This window comes from Stegodyphus dumicola, chromosome 4 (genome assembly GCF_044657685.1).
Source record: "Stegodyphus dumicola isolate Sdum_Otavi_A_Nest chromosome 4, ASM4465768v1".
In the NCBI taxonomy this organism is placed as follows: domain Eukaryota; kingdom Metazoa; phylum Arthropoda; class Arachnida; order Araneae; family Eresidae; genus Stegodyphus; species Stegodyphus dumicola.
Window position 1 is genome coordinate 163,243,408 of NC_140771.1, and position 23,587 is coordinate 163,266,994.

Sequence of the window (23,587 nt, forward strand, 5' to 3'; positions counted from 1 at the left end):
AATTTTTAATGCAGATATTTTGAGTTTTTATGTATTTTTGCCTTGTCGCGAAGTGAGAACTGAATTAATTGAATGAGAAATACTCAATCGTCTGTGAAAAACTGTTTCTTTTTTTTTGTTTTGTTTGCTTAATTTATTTTATACATCGTTCTAGCTTTATTATAGTATTTGAATAGAACATGTGGCAGTTCTATTCAATCTTTAGATAGTTCTTTAAATGATATAAATTTTGTGCATTCTGAGTTATATTATGAACGAAATATAATACTGTTAAGTGAACCTAGCGCCAGAGTGTCGCTATGGTAAACAAATAGAGTGAATTTTAAAGAACGCATTTATTCTATTGTAGACAAGTAAGAATAATTATATAAACGACACCCAACATTCTGGATTTAATTAACAACGAGGATACGATGTTTATTAAATAAATTTAAGAAGTTTTAAAACATAAAAAATCAACTCATTTTTTATGCTAAAATGTATTTTTGTGCGTAGCTTATTTTCATTATATCCTTAAAATTCTCATTTAGAATGTAATTGTCAAGAACTGAATCCTAATCATCAGTAATATAATAAGTAATTATTACGGTTATTAATAAATCCTTCTTATAAAGCAATTGCAAATATTTCAAAAAACTTTCTGTCTGAATGCAAATATTTTTCTATGCAAATACTTTTAATTTTATATTAATCAAGATTGCACACGATATTATTTATTTGCACTTCAATTCTTACCGTCAGTTCTAGTAGAAGTTACAAATCAATTATATTTAATTAAGGATTGGATTGGATTATTTAATTATGGCAAAGCACACGAGGGCTATCTGCCTAAAGGGAGGGATGCCTTCGTGGAGGACTTTCTAAGGTAAACTGGCTCGTATATACGTTACACACGGGAAAAACCACGAAAACGTCCATGCGGCCAGCCCGTTCGCGGGATTCGAACCTCGGACCGAACTACCAGTGTTCAGCGTCTTTACCGCTCGGTCGCTGGTAGGCTATTTAATTAAGGAATGACTATCTGAGTTTAGAAACAGCGTACCGTAACAGCAATTTAATTATTGGGCCGTAACTTTCATGTTACTCCCGATAGGAGAGCTACATGATTTTTAATGAGTATTCGGGTTTTGCTAGTAACTTTACTTGGAAATCGCGCTTAAACTAGGTTAGTTGGTTATTTGAACATAGAAAGAACATGGGAGCTATTTGATTAAGATGCTTTCATAGAGAACCTTACTAAAGAGAACCTAGGAAACTACGAAAACCAACCATGCAGCCTGGGTTACACTTCGCAACAAACAATTAGTATTTAACAATCTTCAAATGCTAGGCAACAGGTGAGGCTCCGATTAAATCTCCAATTTAATATTTTATTTGTAAATATTTAAAATATTGTTGTATTCTTAGATACAAAAAGCAGAATTTAAGTTTTAACTCGTTAGTAAACTACCAAGCCGTAGTGCAAAAGAATGTTCAATTTCTTTTGCAATAATTGTATTCACTTAATATTCTTGGAATATGAGCTATAGAAAAAACGTTCTCGGAAGATTAAAGAAGTGTTTAAATCCAGTGATATTAGGTTTGCCTTACAAGCTTAGGATCAAAACGATTCTGTAATTGCCCGAGTAGTTGACTTGTAAATGGCCGTGAATTAAGCAGATGACTTTTACGTTTACAGTCAGAATACGTATTCCAAATGTTTTGTATTGCATGGCAATGCATCTTTTCATTATTCAATAAACAGTCGGAGAACCGCTTGTGTTCCGAAAATAAGTATATGTACTCAATCGTCTGCATGTTCTTCAAATTTGTCTTCTTGTGATTTTTTTTCTTTCCCAAAAACTAAAGTTGTCTCTCAAAGGAAAGTTTTTTGACATTGAAGAGACAAAAGGAGTATGACATCTACTTTTAGAGGCATGTCAAAAACAGATCTCTACAAGCCTTCCCTTCCATTACATGTTGTGTAGTCAGACAAAAAGTTGCATCAGCGTAAATTCTATAATCTATTTTTATTACACTCTGATTACTTTATTAACATACAGTGAATATATACTAAATCTTTTACTTCAACTTAAATAATTCGGAATTTTTGACGGAATTGTTATTGAAACTAAAACTTAGAAGATAGTCAAATTAAATATTTCGATAACCCAATAAATTCAGGGTCGAAGTTTCAATATTTTATTTTCGGAGGGAGGGGAAATTCAGTTTTGGTCCATTAGCCTAAGTATATTTGCTTCGATTCTTTATTTTTACATAAAAGCGAAAAATTTACGCATGTTATACATATAACGCATAGCTTCAAATTAAAATTTAATAATATCAGAGTGGTTATAATTAAAGTTCCACATGGAAACGGTCATAAAAGGAAAACTACCGGATCAAATGTTATCAAATTTGGTAATCGTGTAAAGGAGGTCATGGGAATTTATTTTCCGCGAAAAAAAGGAAGTTCGAAATCTCACCACCTCTGCGGAAAAGGCGCTGTATGCAATATTGTTAAACGAAATTATTGGTCGGAATCTAACTTAACTTTTTGTTACACGGGTTTAATATGTTGTATACCCTTAAGACACTTTGAAGTAGGCAAATTACCATTTAAAAGCGTTAAATTCGATAAAAGTCGAGTGCGCCATCCGTGTAAGGGAGAAATTCGTCCGTGAAAACCACGAATTAGCGATTAGAAAATGTGAGATCGCAAATCACTCGCACAAGTGCACAATCTGGGAATCGTTTTCTTACAGATCGCTAATTTGTAATTTTTGTAGCCTGAATTCGGCACTAAAACATGAAGATACTGATTCAAAACGCGTTTAATCGATTTGGGCCAAAGAAATCCCTCATGTTATCTATCTAGTTCCATTGCATTCGATTGCATAGCAGTCATTCCACACCGTTTAGTGTTGAATGACAGCTAGTTTTATAACTGAACCATTTTTCTCTGAAGAGCAGTCGACAGCTGGACCACTGTGATTGCAGCTCACTTAGAGTCAATATTAAAATGTTTCGTGATACATGAACTGCAGTAACGTGTAGCATTTTAGATAGTACGATTTTTATGCAGGGCTGGGCCCCACCTCACGAGTGTCGCACAGTTACTTAGGAAACATTTCACGAATGAACGTCTTATAGGCCAACACTTCCCCTCTTCCCACCAGACCTCAACCTCTGTGAATTTTGGCTATGGGGTTATCTCAAAAGCACTGTTTATGGTGATAATCTAAACAATTTGGCAGAAATGAAAAATGTGATACACTGATAACATTCCTCCTGATATTCTAAGAGCTGCTGTTGAGAATGCAGTAACAGGATTTAACTCGCTTTCGGAAAATGCTGGACGCTACATTGAACATGCTTTGTAACACGTTTCGGAAAATATTATACACATTTTAAACAGATGTTTTCGTGTCTTATTTCATTTAACAATATTATATACAGCGCCATTTTCCCCCTGGTGGTGAGTTTTTGAACTCTTTTTTTCCGCGAAAAATAAATTCCCATAACCTCCTTTACACGATTCCCAAGTTTGATAACATTTGGTCCGGTAGTTTTCCTTTTATGACCATTTCAATTTGGAACTTTAATTATAACCACCATGTAAATTAAACTTTAAAAGTTTGACAGTTTGGTTCAAGTCCCAGCTTTAAATATATATATATATATATATATATATATATATATATAATATCTTTTATATTAATCGTCTTAGAAAGAATGTTTTAAGAAGCTAATTTTTCTCTCGCGTTATAGATTGTATTAAAAAAAATATGATCTTTAATATGATTTAGATTGTTTCAGCCGATAAAAGAATCTGGTCACTCGGTGGTACAGAATAAACCCTGCTGGACTATTTTATTTCTTTGTCATTTAGCAAAAATCTTTTAATTAAAATATTTATCCTTTAGACTTCGCTTTAAACTTTATTTATAGTACAAATGACTAGAAAATGAAAAGCTGTCTTCATCTGAAACGCAATTTATGTAATTGATATTTTAAAAAATTGACAAGAATGCAAAATTTATGGAAGTCTAGCAATCGAAAAATCTTAATTTTCTTGTGTGAGTACTGAAAATTACTGTAGAAGGAAAGCAGAAAATTAGGGAGAAAAGTAAGCAAAATTATGCAGGGAAAATTTGGCTGTCAGACATACCAAGATGTTTCAAAATGTTGGACGCTTTTGAATATACTTTCAGGATACTTCAAAGAATTTAGGCTTTCAAAGAGAAAACACTTGGACGTGTACACCAGCAAATATCATCCATTGAGCTTGTGTTAACAGAAAAGACAAAAACGATATCATTGCAGATTAAAGTGAAGAGGAACTGGTTTTAAACTATATGGTTGTATAAATTTAAATTACGTTATAGAACATCATATTGTATCATAAATGGAGAAACCCATGATTTTCTCAGTCGAATTATTTGAAGATTCAGGAGTTTATCCAGTATTGTATGGGGATGACACCCAAAGGCGTTTTTTCCCCCTTCTGATGAAACAGCGGCCGAGCGGTAAAGTCGCTGAACACTGGTAGTTCGGTCCGAGGTTCGAATTCCGCGAACGGGCTGGCTGCATGGGCGTCTTCGTGGTTTTTCCCATGTGTAACGTGTATGCGAGCCAGTTCCCCTAGAAAGTCCTCCACGAAGGCATCCCTCCCCTTAGGAAGATAGGCCTAGTGTGCTTTGTCATAATTAAATAAACGAAACCCTCTTGATGAAACCAGTCTTTCCTTTCATCTCATATCTTCAAAATGTTTAGCCACTTAAGACTGTTAAAGGCTCTGACGAAATACTTCGTGAAGAACTTTCTAAGGGAAACCAGCTGTCATACACGGTACACAGGAGAAAATCCACGAAAACGCCCATGCAACCAGCCCGTTTACCGGGATTCGAACGCTGGAGTTAACTACCAGTGTTCAACGACTTTACCGCTCGGCCGTTTGTGGGCCTTTATGAAATGGAAGGCGATAACGTTATTGAAAATGATTTTCAGAAATATCAAGATATTTCGAAAAGTTGGATGCTTTTTAATATACTTGCAGAATGCCTAAAGAAAAAGACCAAGACTAAAGTATAATGCCTGAAGAAAAAGAGAAGAAAAAAATAAATTTTTGCGTAAAATTTAGTATTAGTATTTTTTTTTTTAAATTTAAAACCTTTTAATATTATGATATTTGATTCTTGCGATTTCAGAAATAAAATATTTGACTAAAATATGAATAACATTTTAAGAAACCACATGTAGGATAAAATTGTATAAAGCAATGGGCACAATGATAAAACTGTTTAAAGCAGTGTATGCAAGTCATCCTAAGTTAAAATGTCGGTTATATATCTCTCTTATTTACATATATCTTTTCTGAACGGAACATTGAAAGGCTTGTTAACTGTGCTTTACTGTATTTTCCCTTTTAATATATGCAGTTTTCAAACACATCGTAGTCTGGGTTACAAAGTATTCTTCCGGAAGAAACGCAATTCAAATAAATAAAATCAAATTCTGGAAAATTTGTATTAATAAATATATTTAAAATGATCAGTTCGAGGGAATAAATAGAAAATTTTAAAACAATTATCTGAAGAGACAATGCAACACAAACAATTAAAATAAAATTATAAAAATTTAAAAATTACCTAAAATAATAACTATGACAAAAAATATATATGTGGGAAACGTTATGTCATGATATTCCCTAATCCCCTACTGTATGACGTATGCATTGCGTCAGCATGTGTTTCCCGCCTTCGGAAGAAGACGAGGATTAGCTGGCGAGCGGAGCAGACGTCGCTCGATCACTCGTATATCATTTTCATTAATTGTAATCCTAATATAATCTATATTTGTAAATAGTAATAAATGTGTGTTATCAACTATGGTCGTTGCCTTTCCCCACATATATATGCATTTTGCTTAATTGTCTGCGATGATGAAGAAAACTATTTGTTAAAAAATAAACTTTGCACCTTTATTTACGCAGTTCGAATAGGTAAATACAAATTTTTAAAACAGTTATTCGAAAAAAAAAAAAAAAAAAAAAAAAAAAAAACATGCGACTTAAACAATTAAAATGAAGTTCGAAAAAGAAAAAATTACTTAAAATAATAAGTTATAATTAAAAATATAATATGAAGAATATTATTTGGAAAAAAGGAACAATGGTGAACCTTTTTTCCTCTCACGGGAAAGGAAACTAGGTTGCCATATATCAAGAAGTTCGCCAAGTGTACTATTCTTGGCGCAAACTGAAAAAAAAGTGCCAACATAAATTTGTGAATTTCTCCGTAAATTTCGCTCCAAATTTTACAAAATTTCATATTTAGGCGTAATTTGAGTCGTAGAATCGAAATATGTAAAAAAATTGGTATGTTATTTCAGAAAAAGTGCGATTTTGTGTCAAAATACCTATGTTAGAATAGTGCTATATATAAATCTAATATATATCCTAAGTCGCGCTTTCGAGACATGAAGAACGCAATTTGAATTTTGTCAATCAGCCCTGTAGAACGGGAGATATCGAACTGTCCTTTTTTTTTTTTTTTTTTTTTTTTTTTTTTTCCAGTGTACGTATTATCGTTTGGCGTTATTATCGCTCAAAAAAGAGATGTCAAATTTTAAAACGCTTCAATATGTAAATTCATGTATATCTTTGAAAACTTTGAATAAAAAACTCTAGTTTTTTGCAGGTGCGCCTAGAAATACATCTACTTTAAGATGAAGTTAAAAATTTTATAGGTTATGATAAAAGTTTTTTCGAAAAATTTATAAAATATATTTAAAAATAAATCATAAAAAATGTGCGAATTATATTTGATTTAAGCCTAAATTTCGAATTCTGGAAGAAGGAATGAATTAAGTTTAGTAAAAAAAGAGATATTGAGAAATATATATCAAATTCAATTAACACCGAGGTGCCACATATTTTAGAACTATGTTTTTAAAAACTAGTAGTACGATTTTTACATTGGCATGTCATTTCAGAAAAAGTCCGGTTTTGTATCAAAATACCTATATTAGAACAACGCTATATATAAATCTAATACTTATCTAAGTCGCGCTTTCGAGACATGAAAAACGCAATTTGAATTTCGTCAATCGGCCCAGTAGAAAGGGAGATATAGAACTGCTCCATTTTTTTTTAACGTAGTGTACATATACACGAAATATTGCTGACTAAAACGCTTACATTAATTTCCTTTCAAAAGATATTTAACATTGTTCTTTGTTAAATAATATATATTCTCATCTAATCTCTATCTAGTTCTGTTTTAGGTGTCTTATAAGTTAACAAATCTAGTCCTCTAGAATACCGCGCGAATTATAGTCTCATGTTTACCTTTCAAATTCGCAGCACTAAATAAATAAAACAAAGTAAAATAAATAAAATATTTACTTAAACTTCATTTTAAAGTTACAGAACTAAAAAAATTAACAAAATTAAGTCCTTTTCATGAGAGGTAGACAGGCAATAACGATTCAACACAGAAATCAAAGCTTAAATTTGAAGCCTGACAACCTCGCTTTGCTATTCAACAACTATTAACTTAATTTTCAATCAGAAGTAAATTCATTAGCTGGTAACAACAGAGATAAAGGCAGAGATAAGAAAGGAGTTCCACCATGGGTGGATATAGATTTTTAATTCACTCTTCTAAACTTTGGTTCTTGTTCCTTTTTTAAAACGCACATGAATTACATATTTCAATATAGCAAGCGAAACTATAGGAGTATAAGAAAGAGGCAATGTAAGGCACAACGCGCTAGTTAAAATAAACCTTACAATCTCATAATTTTATTTTCAATTCCATATGATCAAAAACGTTACGTTAGCTAAAAAAAAAAAAAAAAAAAAACTACGTGTTTTACGCTTTTTACAGATTTTAAACCAACCGTGCAACTTAAAAAGTACTTATATATATATATTATTAAGTATAAAAAGTCTGTTTTGGTCTCAGTGATTTAGGTGTATTCAAAAAGGTAAATGATATTAGAAAAGAAGAATATACACCACAATTGACAACAAACAGTTTGTTGTCAATTCTGAACATTACTAATTCAAGCCTATTGAATCAGCTGTTCAACAACAGATTCTGTAGTTGTATTCTGGTCACTTACTGTAATGTGAAAGTAACAAATTCAAGAATTAAAAATGCAATGTCTCTTACTAAAAGCAAAATTTATTTACTTGTGTGTCCATTATTCTCCATCTTTGCTTCTTGAAGCGAAGCTTCATAGTTGTCAAATTCAAATTCGTCTAAATTCTCGTTATAAAGGGCTTCGCTTGTGACTATATTGATGGGAGATTGTCTCGACCCTCCGCACTTCTTGAATATGACAGGCCAATGCTCCGGACCTGAAACACAAAATTTTATTCCACAGGCGCCATTAGTAGAAATGCTGCGTAAACAGGATGTTAACAACACATTGCATGAAAAAAGCTATGATACGTAGCAGGTTTCAATTAGGTTAATTTATTTGAATACGGAAAAACACGCGAGCGCTATCTGTGACGGGGCAGAACTTTGTGGAAAACATTGTAAGAGAAACTGGCGCGTATTCACGTTACACGTAGAGAAAACCAAGTCCAGGTTGAACTGCCAGTACTTAGCGGTCTTAATCACCTGGCCATTGATGGAGTTTGTTGCAAGCATACCAACAAACGGATCACAATCAATTGATTGTTCGCTAATATTCTCCTCCGTGGGTCCTCTATGGACCCTGGGCATGGGCGGCAACGCGTGAATTGACTGTCCTGCTTATGTGGCTGATCGAGCCCTATTCTCCTGAGCTGGTCACTCGCGTTGTCCATTTGGTGAAAGTGGACAGTATGAGAAGGATTAACTGCTTTCGCAGGACTAGAACCAGCATTTCTACGGTGGTCCATGCAGGCTTGGCAGGGATTGTAGAAATACTGTGAAGTCTGTCTCGGGGTGTGTGATAGCTAGATTTTTCGTTTTAGATAAAATCTGGGGAGTTGGACTAATCAGCATGTATAGGCTACTCGATGGTCTGTGTCACGGATGTCCTTCTCTCTGGTTAATTATCAGTTAATGTTTTTCAACGATTATATTGCGGCGACAAATTACTTGTTACTTTCCTTAAAAAATTAATAATGTAGAATTCCTTCATGATCATGCGAATGTTAATTTTATGATACTTAAAAATGTTAATTAAATTCTTTGCCATGTAATTTTTGTTGTTGTTTTCTAACACCAAAGCTGAAATACTGGTAAACATTCTTTAATCAGCATGCTGGCTGTATCTGTAATTTTAAGCATTCCAAATTCTCAGATTTATTCTGCACATACTCTTTTAAGCAGACGAGACTAGTCTTTTTTTTTTTTTTTTTTTTTTTTTTTTAAGTGCGTTGTTACGTGCTATAAGTTCGTAGAGTTCTCCATAATAACTATACCAGATGGACTGTCTCTCAGCACTCTGCACCCAATGAAGACAACAGGCCTGCTACTATGCTTAGGCTATTATTATGTCTCTTCTGGAGGAGAAGAATCTACTATCTGTGCACCCCGACAAAGGTCCGGGAGGACAAGCGACATTATTTAAACATTTGTTGTTGAGTTACATGGGCATACAAGTGTCTTGAAGGAAATGTATTGGAATCTTGTGTTGCTACGGAAGAAATTGGAATTTTTATGAAATGAACAACAATCCAAAGAATAGCAAGGTAATGAAATATAACCAACGGAAGGAGAAAAGACATGGACAAGGCAAATTCTCCTCAACTGTTAAGGAACAGAGTAGTTCATCAAAATCTCTCACCATACAGAAGCTGCGCACAGTGGTACTACGCTAAACAATTTAACTTCAGGCTCAAGTCTTCGCGCAGTCGATATTTTTAAGGTTGCACAGGAAAGGTTATTAGCACATCTGGAAACTTCGAGAAGAATTGCTTTTAGAGCTTCAAGAACGCTTTTCTAAAAGCCTTCAGAATGTTTCTAAGTTGGCGAGAAATCGCAAATGTTTCACACTCGGTGACCAAATTGGTCTCTGAAGACCAATACGAAGGTTTTTGCTTTATCTTCTCTCATATTCAAACATAGATCGAATCAGAATTCAAAGATCTGTAACATAATGCACGAAACGTTTACAAATACAATAAATGAGCCCAAATTCAACGAAATTAAAATGTACAAACGAATTATTATGTAAATTGAGTTGAATAAAGAAAAATATATAGAAGCTAAATTACAAACAAATAAACAGAAATAGTCACAAAAATTTACAACAGTATTATTCATTTAATGCTGTAAGACCCAAAAATTTCCAAACTTTGTGTCGCGTGAATGAATTATACGAGCAAAAACCTTCTAGATACTGCACAAACCACCGTTTTTGAAAAACACTATCAGCTTATCAATTGGTTTGAAAAATATTTTCGAGGGAATAATGTCGAAAAATTCACGTGGATTCAAGACCCTTCCAAGCATTTAAATTTACTTCTGTAGAAGGAAAGCTTATCACACAGTCTTGCAGAAGACAAAATTTGATAGCGGTGGGGTGTGGTGTATTTAATTATGGCAAAGCACACTAGGGCTATCTGCCTAAGGGGAGGTATGCCTTTGTGGATGACTTTCTAAGGGAAACTGGCTCGTATACACGTTACACATATGGAAAACCACGAAAACACCCATGCAGCCAGCCCGTTTGCGGGACTCGAACCTCAGACCGAACTACCAGTGTTCAGCGACTTTACCGCTCGGCAGCTGGTGGGCAAATTTGATAGCGCAGAGCTGACTTTTGGATATCATTAAACGATGAATATTCTAAATGGGACGTCACTGTTTTACTAAATTGGATTTTTAATAGTCACTGAGATGAAAAAGGAACAATTATTAACAATCTACGGCAATGTGCAATCGACAAAGGAACCTTTTCCTTTCAGTTTCGTTTAATTTACTCAGTGAAATGAGTACCCAGAATATAGGATGCGTCATAAATTCCGGAAAACTTCAAAAATGAATAATAAATGAAGTAATGTTCAGGAAAAATTGTCTGTTTGTGTGAATATGGTCAGAGAGACACTGGATTATTTTTCCATATATAAAAAAAAGATTCCAAAATAACCGCAATAAGATGCTCATACGTCGTACTGAGATGTTTAATGTAAGTCAGGCGAGAAATTAAACTGAAAATGGATTCCAAATTCAATGCCGACAGCAAGCTGTCATTAACAGATCGAACGTTGGTGGAGCGTTGGTGGTTTTACTAGAATGATGACTCCACAAGTATAGCACTGCGAAAGTTGCGCACAGAAAAGGACTGCAGGTGCAAAAATGACATAAAAGCCATAATCGAATGCGATACTGAATTTAATATGATATTTTGAGAAACAGGGAGTTTGGGGGATTGTCCACAAAGTGGAAGACCATCCTTGAGCGCGAACCGCGACTATGTTGTACAAAGTATCATAGAAGAATTGGCCGCCGAGACATCAACGGGAGTAGCAGTGCTTGTGAAGCTGAGAGAATAACACGGATTCCAAAATCGTCAATTCAAGGTATTCTGCACGAATCTTGAGAATCTGTAACCATACAGATTATAGGCACTTCACCAGTTATTACCGGGAGATACAGATGAAAGATAAAACATTGCTACATGAGCCTGGCACAAATGGAACTTAAACCAAATGATTTCTGATTGTCATGCGAACGGATAAAGTCCACTTTTTACTGCACGGTGACGTCAATACGCAAAACAATCGCACCAGGCCGACGTGAAACCCTAGAGACTGATCAAACCTCTGCATTCTCCTCAAGTGATTGTTAGGTGTGGTTTCACTGTGTCTTTCATTCTGGGTTCTTTTATCGAACAGCTTTTTCCTGTATCTAACTGGAACACATGCACAGTCACTGCCGAACGGTATATTATGCTTTAGTTTGGCGCATGTATTGCAGAAAGACATTCGTTATCTGTCTTCACCTCCATGCGGGGTGGTGCCCCGCCGCACGTTGCACGTGAAGTCAAGAATTTCCTGTTGAAAACTTTCACTGAAGACCGAGTCATAAGTCGAGGTTGTAAGTTTAAGAGGCCATCAGGGTCACCATACTTGACGCTGACGAGTGTTGTGTGTACTGGGGCTCCCCAGCTACTTTGGTGGAACTGCAAGGTGCCATTCGACGGACCGTCGGTGACATCGACGCCAACAGCTGTAATAGGCATAGTGACACGCCTCACTTGCCTAATACCTTATGCTGGTGGTCATGGCGAACATCTTTTACTTTAAAATAAATGCATAGTGACATGCTATTATGATCTCTTTCATTTTTCTGTTTGTGTTTGCCTGATTTGGAAAACATCTCAGCATGACGTTTGAACGCCCTCTTTCGGTTACTTTTGGAACCATTTGTTTATACATGAAAAAAATTCCAATGTCCTTGTGATCACATTCGCTCAAATTGAAATTTTTTCTAAGTAATACTTCTTTTACTATGAATTTTTGAGGTTTGCACGAATTTATGACGCACTCTGTATACCTACCTTTTCAGCACATTTTATATGAGTTGTTTCTGAATTTAAAATACGTGTTTCATTTTTAAAACAATTTAATCAGCCTAATTATGTCAAATGTGCCCTGTAACTATTGGGAAAATCTATATTGCTAGATGTAGACTATACTAGAAATCCCTACTTTCTTAACTCATCATTTCTCAAAAAAATAATTTAATAATCTTTTTACCCAAAATGGCAGCTCTCCTGGGAATGTGGCTAAAGATGGAAGCAGATCTCCATATATATTCTCCACTGTCGATAAAAAATTCCGTAACATAGATAGCAGTTTTTCACTGGAGTTTGTGGAACCCTGCCGTATTTATATTAATTCGAACTGCATTAGTGATATGCCTGTTCTTGCGACGCCTTAGTTGATTTAAACTAGTACATAGTCATTTGCCTTTCAGTTAGAAATTTAAAAGCAACCGATAGTGCAAAAGTATTGTGATTGAATCAATCATGTTTTTTTGAGTCATATTTGATCTTAACAGAACAAAAAACAATTTAAGATTTTATACTGTTTCGGATACGAAAGGCGACTTGACATCGTTGGTTATTAACAATTTGATCTTATTTTGGCCTGAAAATTTTAGCGACTACATTGCTCTTTTATATTTTAATGAAAAACATCAACAAGATACAACACATTAATACAGCAACGGCGCTACAACTGTCGCATAACATAAACACATTGAATATTCTCTTTCAGCGCAATAGCGTCATCTTACGATGAAAAGTTGCAACATATGCCTTGTCCATGTTAGAAAGACTGGTAAAATTTCATAATGATGGATACAGCATTATTCATATTAATATCAGGATTTATTTTCACAAGTTACTTATGCACGCTGAAAAATACTACTACACCATTTTCAAAAACGAAATAACAAGAGCTCTGAGCGGCATACCTCACACATCAAGTCAAAAAGTGCCATGAACTCCAACGCTTGAGCTGGCTTCACCTCTTCTCCTCTGTCTTCATGTGAGGCGGGCCTTTTCGAAATGTAATCCGTTGACCGCTACAAAAACCCGAGTAATCTCTGAAAAGTTTTCTATGAACAACTGAACTCATCTGCCTAAAGACTTCAGAAAGGCTGAGCGTTCAGCCAGTCTTTACTTTAAGGTACAACTCTGATATACGCCCTAATTTCACCAAATGTGGCGATATGTGTTCTGCGCTGGTGTTTGGCGCGATTGCGTGTTGTATGGCAACCCTGTTGACGTTGAAATTCGTATGTTTATACGGATGGTTCAAAAGTTGACAGACAAGTAGGTTGTGGCCTTATAGTAACTAAGAACAAGGAAACGCTGATAACATGGAAAGGTCATATTGGACAGAATAATTCAGTTTTCCAGGCTGAAGCAATTGCGATTCGCAAAGCTATCGAGTTAACAAGCCCCCCAGTAGGATCCACTATTAATATTCTTACAGACAGCCTCTCGGTCATATATGCCTTACGAAATCCCAGACATCCTTCTCCTATCATAGCGGAGATTCAGGACACGCTGAAGGAGCGTTCGTCGACAGTGAATATCCTCGTATCTTGGATAAAGGCGCATGGCGGCATTCAAGGTAATGAGGAAGCCGACAGGCTAGCAAAAGAAGCAGCTCACAATATTGATGCACAATGCGTAATTACCAAACTCCCGTGGTCTCACCTTAAAAAAGTGACAAGGACAGCAGCTCAGCACCAGTGGCAATGGGAATGGGACTCTACCGAACAAAGCAGGAAGACCTATGAATATTACCATAAAGTTTCGCTCGATCGTCTCGAGTCATCCACACAAATAACGAGATTTGTGACGGGGCACGGGCCTTTTCCCTCCTATTACTATGAGAGAGGAATTGCAAATACCGAAAGTTGTGTCTGTGGAGGCATTAGTAAATCAGACCATTACTTGACTCAATGCCCTCTAACCGCACAGTGGTATGTGCAGCTTCCAGAACAGGCAATTTCTCATAAGCGTTATCTGATCAAACAGCCAGCATTTCGCATCAAAATATGCAAGATAATGCAGAAACTGGAGGAATTGGGAACAGATTTGTGCAGTGTGGAATAGTTCCCTGTCAATCTCTCCTCTCTCTCTTTCTATCTTTTTTTAAAATTTTTTTTAAATTTTTTTAATTTTAGTTTTTATCTTTTTTTAAAATTTTTTTTATTATTGTATATATTATGTAACATGTATGTATTACGGCCACTATGTATGTATTATGTAACAGGCTCAATATATTATGAACAATGTAAGCAAGAATGAACTATGTAAGCAACTATGAACTATGTAAGCATGTATATGTATGAACTACGTAAGCATGTATATGTATGAACTATGTAAGCATGTATATGTATGAACTATGTAAACAAGTATTATGAAAGATCTATGTATTATGAACTACTTGTATATAAGCATGTACTATGTAACTATGTAAGCATACATTATGAACTATGTAACTATAAGCATATGTTATGAACTATGTAAGCATGTATACAGGACCAATGTATGCCCTTATAGGCCCAATGAGGTGTTGCCCGGGATAGTTGCAGAACCTGGACTAGACCCGAATAGTCTTAGTAAGCCGCGCGGGTGTTCAGATTCTGCTCTCAACTCAACTCAACTCTGTGTATGAGAAGCTAGGGGGGAAAGGTAAAATGGTGGAAGTTGTTGAATTGAAGTTTGGCAAAAGGAAATATCGTCGTGTCCATACTGTTGAGAGACAGTGGGTTTTTGGAGGTGTGGAAAGAGGGTCTGGGAGATTATTTTTAGTGGCTGTGCATGATAGAAGTAGGGATTTGTGATTATTTGTTATTCTTTTTATTTGTGAACCATAGTATGAATTTTCTGGAGGTGATTACGTGGCGGCATGTTAGGTGGTATGAATTTGGTATTTCTGCTGTTCGAAAAAGCCTTTATTTCTGGTAACTGCATTTTATTTTATTCTTGTTCTTATTTTGTAGAATGTTATGTTCATTGTTTTTTTAGTATGAATTTCTGTCGTTATTGTTCTTTTATTGAATTGTTTGAAATTTTAGTTATTTTGTTGATTAGTGCGTATCGTCTAAATTGTGCAATTCATAGATTTTTTTTTAAGTTGGAACAGAACGCTGTATACATGGTATTCTTTGAAATTTATTGTTGTTGTGTTAATTTATTACAGTGAGGTGTACGTAGTTCGTAAATTCGTTTGTTGTCTAAATTGTGCAATTCGTAGATGTTTTTTTAAGTTGAAACAGGATGCTGTGTACATGGTATTCTTTAAAATTTATTGTTATGTTAATTTATTAAAGTCAGGTGTGCGCAATTCGTAGATTCGTTTGTTGCCTAACTTGTGCAACTCGTAGATGTTTTTTTAAGTTTAAACAGGATGCTGTGTACATGGTATTCTTTGAAATTTATTGTTGTTATGTTAATTTATTAAAGCGAGGTGTGCGTAGTTCGTAGATTCGTTCGTTGCCTAGATTGTGTCATTCGTAGATGTTTTTTTAAGTTAAAACATATCGCTGTGTACATGGACTCTTGTCAAATTTTGGTCATAATTTTGGTTAGAAACTTTACGGTTTTGCTATCTAAATGTTTTGTTTTTGTTTCGGATTTTTAGCTTAAATTGTGTGTTCAAAACGTGGTTTTTGCATTCGCGAAAACCGTGTTTTTGGAGACATTTTAGGCTTAAAGTTCGAAATGTAGACAAAAAATTTAGATAGCAATATGGCAGCGTGGAGTTTCTCGCCAAACGTATTTGGCGAGAAATTTGCGACTTGAGGGCGCATATCAGAGTAGTTCCTAATTTACATATTTCTAATGAGTAAATTCTGATTGGTTGCATTCAGCTGCCATATGCAAGCCATCGTGGTGACACACGATGGCTGCATATGGCAGCTGGATGCCAAAAATGGCTGGAGCCAAAGCCAAAAATGGCTGCAAATCATCCAGCTTACTGACTTTCGTACGGGCAATGGAAACCAAATGTGCAGAATCTATACAGGACTGTTTCTCACCCTTCTAGTTTCTTAGTGTTATTTGTTCTATACTTATCGCCAGTGCTGTGTTACCGTCCGTCTATTTAGCTTGGGTATTCTTTTGCTGGCGCACAATACGGAGAAAATTTCATACGGGAGTAGCTTTCTAGTGCAGTTATATTATAATCACTTTTCTAATTAGTTTCTAAATGTAGTTTTCAAACGTGTAAATGTTTGTTCTGCTGATCAAAAACAGTGGTGGAATCACAGAAACAGTCTGAAAATAGAAATTAAATGCGCACTGATCAAAAACAGTGCGCATTTAATTTCTATTTTCAGACTCGGAAGTGACCGAATAGATAAGACCACTGAACCTAGTAGTTTGATTCGGGTTCGAATACTGGTAAATAGGCTGGTTACATGGGTGCTTCTATGCATATCATTGATACGGTAGATTTTCTTAGCAGTTTTCTGTGAAAGCCTCCTTTCTCTAAGGCAGACAGCTCTCATATGCTCTGGCATATAAAAAAGAAAGCTCTTATAATTTATAGGCAACCTATATGTTTATATCCGTCATATTACCGTAAGCAAAATAATAAAAAGTAAATACTGACCAGAAGGTCCTTCATAGCTCCACGAATGATGGTCTTTAGCGTCCCTTCTCACAATCTCGTGCAGGTGGAACCCTATAAAGAGAAAATTGTAGAAAGAATGTTTAAGCATTTGCAGACCAATATTATACTTTATTGCATAAAAGTGTGTATGTACGGGGTGGAATGTAGCTTTAGAATTTGCTAACTTTAAATAATAACTGAAAAAGGATAAGTATTTAAAAGCAATTTTATTTGATCGTGAAATCATGGTATACATACGAGGGTTGCTATTTATATTTCTGGCCTAATAATGAAAAGCCTTTGATGCACCTTGAACGTATTTTTCCAACATTTCCTTTCACCGATCGGCACGAACCTTCTTTGAGAGTTTTATATGGGATCCAACGCGAACAAATCTTTTTGTACTGCCAAACGTTCATGTAAACGTTGATGCTTGTCATACTAATGCCCAAAGATGCCTCAGTCTCACGGCAAGTCACATAACGATCTTGCTTTAGCAGTTCACGCTTTGCATCAAAATTTTCTGACACAAAATATTTTGATGACCTTCAAGAAAAATAATCGTACTTCACAGCACGTACTTTACGGCTGATGTCAATCTTAAATTCTTCAATCGTCTTCAAATTATATGGAAAGATTTTCTCATAGTGGTAGCTAAAATCTGGGAAGCGCGATGTCAAAGCCATATTGTCAAAGCGGAAAACCAGATGCTTTGAAATGAACAACCATACATGTGGTTGTTGTTACATCGCCCTATTGGAGCCAAATTACCCTCAACTCCCTTGCCTAAGTTCAAACGATCTTCATTGTTCAACCATGACATCCAACGAGTCTTTTTGAATGAAGCTTTCACTATCGGAAATCGTAACTGCATCGCGCAACGGTCCATGGTATAGTAATTGCCTGAATCAATTCTCCATGGATGTAGGTATCCCATGCATGCGTACGTGCATTCTGGTAAGGTCATTCAAAATTTCCTAAAAATAATTTACATACAAAATGTTCTCTTCATATATTTGGTAAGAACTCTCTGCCCCTACATGCAGTAAATGCGCTCAGCATGTACTCTTTGTGCTCAGCATGTAATTGTGCAAACTTGCATTTACTTGGGTTTTTCATATCTTAAAAGTGCGATATAGAACATATAATAAATTTTCATATGGTATTGTTCAAACGTAGGTATTTTGATACAAAATCGAACTTTTTCCGGAATGACATACCGATTTTTTTCCTTATTTCGATCTATGACTGAAATTATGCCCAAAGTGTCAAGTTTCGTAAAAGTTGCGCGAGGAGATTTTAGAACGTTCGCAAAATTTTAGCTCCTCAGTATTACTTGAATTCGATATATATTTACAAAGCTCTCTTTTTTAAATTAAACTTACTTTATTCCTTCTTTCACAGTTTGAAATTTAGATTCAATCCAAATAAAATTCCCAGATATTTTCTGATTTTTTTAAAACTTATTTTTAAATAATTTTTATAATTTTCCGAAAACATTTTTGAATTACCTATAACATTTTTACAATCACTTTTAAGTAGATGCATTTCTACGCATACCTGAAGAAAATTAGAGTTTTTTATTCAAAATTTCAGAAGATATACATATTTTTACATTAGCCCCGTTTTGAAATTTGGCATATTTGTGTGTGTGTGTGTGTGTGTGTGTGTGTGTGATTATGGCAAAGCCTCGAGGGCTATCTGCCTAAGAGGAGGGATGCCTTCGTGGATGACTTTCTAAGGGAAACTGGCTCGTATACACGTTACACATGGGGAAAACCACGAAAACGCCCATGCAGCCAGCCCGTTCGCGGGATTCGAACCTCGGACCGAACTACCAGTGTTCAGCGACTTTACCGCTCGGCCGCTGGTGGGCCTTTTGGCATATTTGTTATAACCGAAAATAATGCCAAATTTTGACTGCACTTTGTTAAAAATGTTTTGTTAAAAATGAACGATTCATCCTTTTTTTTTTACCGCTAGTGCACAATGAAAGGGAAAGAAAAATAGGTTATTAAGGATTTCGCCAAATTAATTGTTCTTATCGCAAATTGAAGAAAGTTCGCCAAGATAAATTTTTAGATGTCTCGGCAGGTTTCTTATTAAATTTTACAAAATTTAATATTTAGGCACTATTTGAGTCGTAGAGCCGAAATATGGAAAAAACTCGGTGCCATTTCAGATCAAGTCCGATTTTGTATCAGAATACCTGTTAGAATAATGGCTATGTATAAATCTAATATATATCCTAAGTCCCACTTTCGAAACATGAAAAACGCAAGTTGAATTTCTTTAATCGGCTCAGTAAAACAGGAAATATAAGACTGCCCCCCCCCTATTTTTGCGCTGGGTGTACCTTACATAATGAAAGTCGCCCTACATAATGAATAGTACTTTACAGTACAACCTGTCAAGAATGTCAATGCTTGAGATATAAAATCTTTATCTTCGATGCAGCCTGAGAAATAGCCATTTTTCAAAGTATTGCTAGTCGAAGTAGTTTAAAATCTATAATTTATCTTTTAGAATGTAACTGCTTATGGCTTAAATGTATGGATTTCAGCTTATAACTGTTTATGGTTTAAATAATTAATATTTAAATGCAATAAAAGTACTTCTTATTAGATTCTATCTTTATTTTATTTTTTAATGATCTTTTAAATAGTGTTATTTAAAACACACTTGATTTGTAATGTATGCGATTAATTACTATTACCAAGAGTCATTGTGAACACTAATTTATGTCTCTAACATAATGTATCTCAGTACAGAATAACTGTTTTTCAAAATTTTTATGCTATTTTGTTTTCTTTTTTTCGCATATAATACAGTAAGGAGGATGTTAGAAATCGCAGGTTAAAAGGTTTTGCTTAAACATAATCTAAATTTAAAGATGGCATACTGTTAGGAAAAAACTTTAGAACCTTCAGTAGTACAGAAAATGAAAAATTAAATTTGATAAATGGGGTTGTTACCAATGTCATTTGTCTGACAATGGTCAGCACAAGCTCATGATATTCATCGTGGCTATGAATCAAATGGCTCAAGGCTCTTGCTAATGCCAGCGTTGGCAAAAATCTTGAGCACCTTATAGGTGACCACCCTCTTTTGAAAGACAGCATCCCGGAAGCACGGATTCGAAGCTATCTCATCCCTATTCCCTTATCAGCAACTTTTCGAAAGGACTTTCGGCTCACTACATAATTAGAGTACCCTATGCCGCACAGACACTATAAATTTACAAACATCCATGCCTTCTCCGAGATTCGGACCTAGGTCATTTGGTATGGCAGTCAGAGTCACTAACGTTATCCCAGTTAGGCGGCAGTTTCGATAAATAAAGTAGTTATACTCATAATTATGCCATAGGTATATGCTGAAAGGTAATTAGCGCCTTAAAAAAAGCACGATTTTTCCCACCTTCCTTTTTCTTTCTTTCTTTCTTTCTTTTTTTTTTTTTTTTTTTTTTTTTTTGGTAAACTGATACTATTAGCAAAATTTTACCATCCAGGAGAAAAATCGGTGGGATGTTACATTGTTGAAAATCGTCGAACGGCGACAAATGTTTGAAGCGGACTATAGTGCGAAGGACCTTCAAATCCAAAATATATGTATTCAAACAAGCAAATATATCAGATAACATTGTAGGAGTTTTATTTTATTTTGCTGAAGTTGTTTTTATTTTTGAACAACCCTTTCTTTTACCTTCTTAATTTCTCACCTGCATCTTCTTACCAGAATGCGTTTTCAGTATTACGCTTTATGCAAATAAGATATAAACTAGTATTTAAGCTGAGATCTAAGTTACTTCAAGAGGAGAGCGTGTTCCACCCTTCGGTCACGTTGCTGTTGTTAGTTAAAACTTAATTAAGGGCCAAATATACGACTTTGATCCTGTGCTGTTGCAAGTTGATTAAATTTATTTAGCATATATTGTCTTTCGTTTATAAAAGACGTTGCAAAAATTGTTGAACCTTTACTGGTTTTGAAAAAAAAAAAAAAAAAAAACGGGGGGGGGGAAGTTTTACATGGACTTCAAAAATTCCGACTATTACATTTTGGAAATGCGCCAGCAACAGTTTACGCAGTCCATACTGTATGACGTATGTATTTAGGCAAAGAAATTTATCACCGAGGCTCATACGATGGATTCTTAAACTGCAAAAATATAATCTTATTATTAAATACGCCAGGAAAAGAGAAGGTCGTTGCTGTTGCCCTATCTAGAACTAAGTTAGATGAGGAGGAGAACACGGTTAAATGTGCTATGTTAATCTCGAAAATAAATGATTCACAGCTAACGAGACACAGTTATTTTTGAATTGAAAGCAGTATCTCGAGTTTAAAAATACTATTTATACTTATCTTGAAGACTCAGAGCCTTTTGAACATGCGGACATTAATGCAATTAGAAACAGAGGAGCGCCCTACGAGATCATCGATAAATTATTATTCTACACTAAAGTAACTAATGAAAATTACGAATTCACAGCAGTTATCCCAGCTAGCTTACGTTTAAGTATTCTACATGAGTTACATAATTCACCTATTTTAGGCTATCTTGGAATTTAAAAAAAAAAAATAATAATAATAAAAAAAAAAAAAAAAAAAAAAAATCTGAAATGTTTCAGATTTTAAATTACGTCCAAAGGGGCGTTTTTTAACATTTTGTGTGTTACCTTTCTTTATTAAATATCATGTTCTTCGCACTTAAACCATAAGATCCAGTGCAACAGCAATATCGCAAAATAGTTTTAAAACGAGCATATCTTTAGAATTTCCGATACAGAGACTCACGCGCTGGAGATATGTTTTTTCTGCACAACGTTGCCATTGCTCGCTTTTAAATAGTTGAGTTTGTTACTCAAAAATTCGTTAAAGTTTTACAAAATATGAAATCGATAATAAAACAAATTCCAAATTTCAAATTTGGTATTCCAGATGCCCATATTCGTAGTAGGATTACGTCATTCAAAATTCGATTGTTCTATGTACCATTGTTTTATCACAATACGAGAAATATACATACATTTATGCAGATTTTTCATTATTTAATTTCTTCAAATATAATGCAGGACTCTAACATTTTGTGGCAACAGTTTGAAAAGTGAACCGACATTTATGAGTCCGACGCAAAATGCCAAAACGAAAGCAATAGTCCTTCGGGACTCAAGTCCCTTTGGACTAAAAAAAAAAAAAAAAAACGGGTCAAAATGTCCGCGAGGCGGTATATTTTCCTCAATTGCAGAAAATCCTAATTGCGCATGTCAGGTCATGCCATGTGTCAATTAATTAACGATATTAACTACAGCCCATAGGGGTACCTAAACAGTATTAAAATTATCTTTCCTAACGAATTGGTACGTATCGACTTGTTGAGTGCTTACCCTTGTAGTTAGAAAAACAAAAATAGTTATCTCTTGATTATCGTGGACCATTTTTCCAAACGGGTAGGGATAGTTCCCCTCAAAAGAGCCTCCGCGAAAATCTTTTCTGACTCATTTTTAAATAAACATATGTTAAACTCCTCTAAAAGTAATTTTGGATAACGGAAAACAGTTCGTAAATCTGTGCTTTGAAAACTTATGCGCAGAGCTTGGCATACGGCATTTAAAGATGGTTCTGTATTGTCCGCAGTTTAATACAGCGGAACAGAAATAAAAATACAGTTAAAATTATTCGAAGTTACATAAAGATTTACCATCATTGCTGGGATGGCTGTGTCAATGAATTAGTTTTTGCGCTGAGAACGGCGAAATATGACACAACACAAAATATCCCCGCGAAACTATTTTTAAGGAGGAAACTTTGCACTGAAAACTTTGAAAATAGGCTTGAAATTTTAACCGTTTTTGATGAATTTTAATGATTTATTTGCAAGGAAGTGAAAAGCACGAATGGAATTTAATTCAGGCTTTCCAGTTAACACGAAAGTTTAATACACTTTCGCGGTTACCACATTAGATATAGTTGTGAATGTAAAGTGTTATCGAGGCCTCGGAAGTCGAGTTAGATTTAACATTTAGGAAGATATTCAGGTGGTAGTTTGTTGTGAGAGTACATTACAGAAATACGCTCGAAAATTTTACAGAACCAACTTATGGAAAGCTTTCGGGGAATTTGATTAAATTTGTGAGTGAAGGAAAATTGAATGAAAGCCAAGTAAATGTTGTGAAAAGTTAAACTGTTGTTGAAAAATGTGGTTAAAGAAGAACTATTGAACACAATCACTAATATATTTTCCTTCCAAATGCATTGAAAGGAATCAGAAATCTTTCAAGAAAATGATGTATGTTCCAGAAAAGAAGATTGTAAAATATTTTAGTGATAAATTACACTTAGCCTGTTATTATAAAAATTAGCTCTTAAATATCTTAAATTTGAATCTTAAATTTGATTGTTCAGATAAGAATCTTAAACTCAGAGTTTTTCAAGTAAAATTTAAAACTTAAAATTTAAATTTGGATGTAGAGTAAGAATTTTAAGGTTAAACTTATGAAAACGCGAAGTGTTGTATAG

At 34.7% G+C, this 23,587-nt stretch overlaps 1 protein-coding gene across 1 annotated transcript in view; it reads right to left on the bottom strand.

Annotated features, from left to right (window-relative positions):
- The window catches only part of LOC118183297 (carbonic anhydrase 7-like), a 58,215-nt gene that overhangs the window by 25,302 nt on the left and 9,326 nt on the right, over window positions 1-23,587 (bottom strand). The window contains exons 2-3 of the mRNA XM_035352783.2: window positions 17,069-17,140; window positions 8,180-8,347 (exon numbers count right to left, since the gene is read on the bottom strand). Coding sequence (XP_035208674.1) covers window positions 8,180-8,347; window positions 17,069-17,140 — 240 coding nt within the window. The remainder of the gene's footprint in view (window positions 1-8,179; window positions 8,348-17,068; window positions 17,141-23,587) is intronic.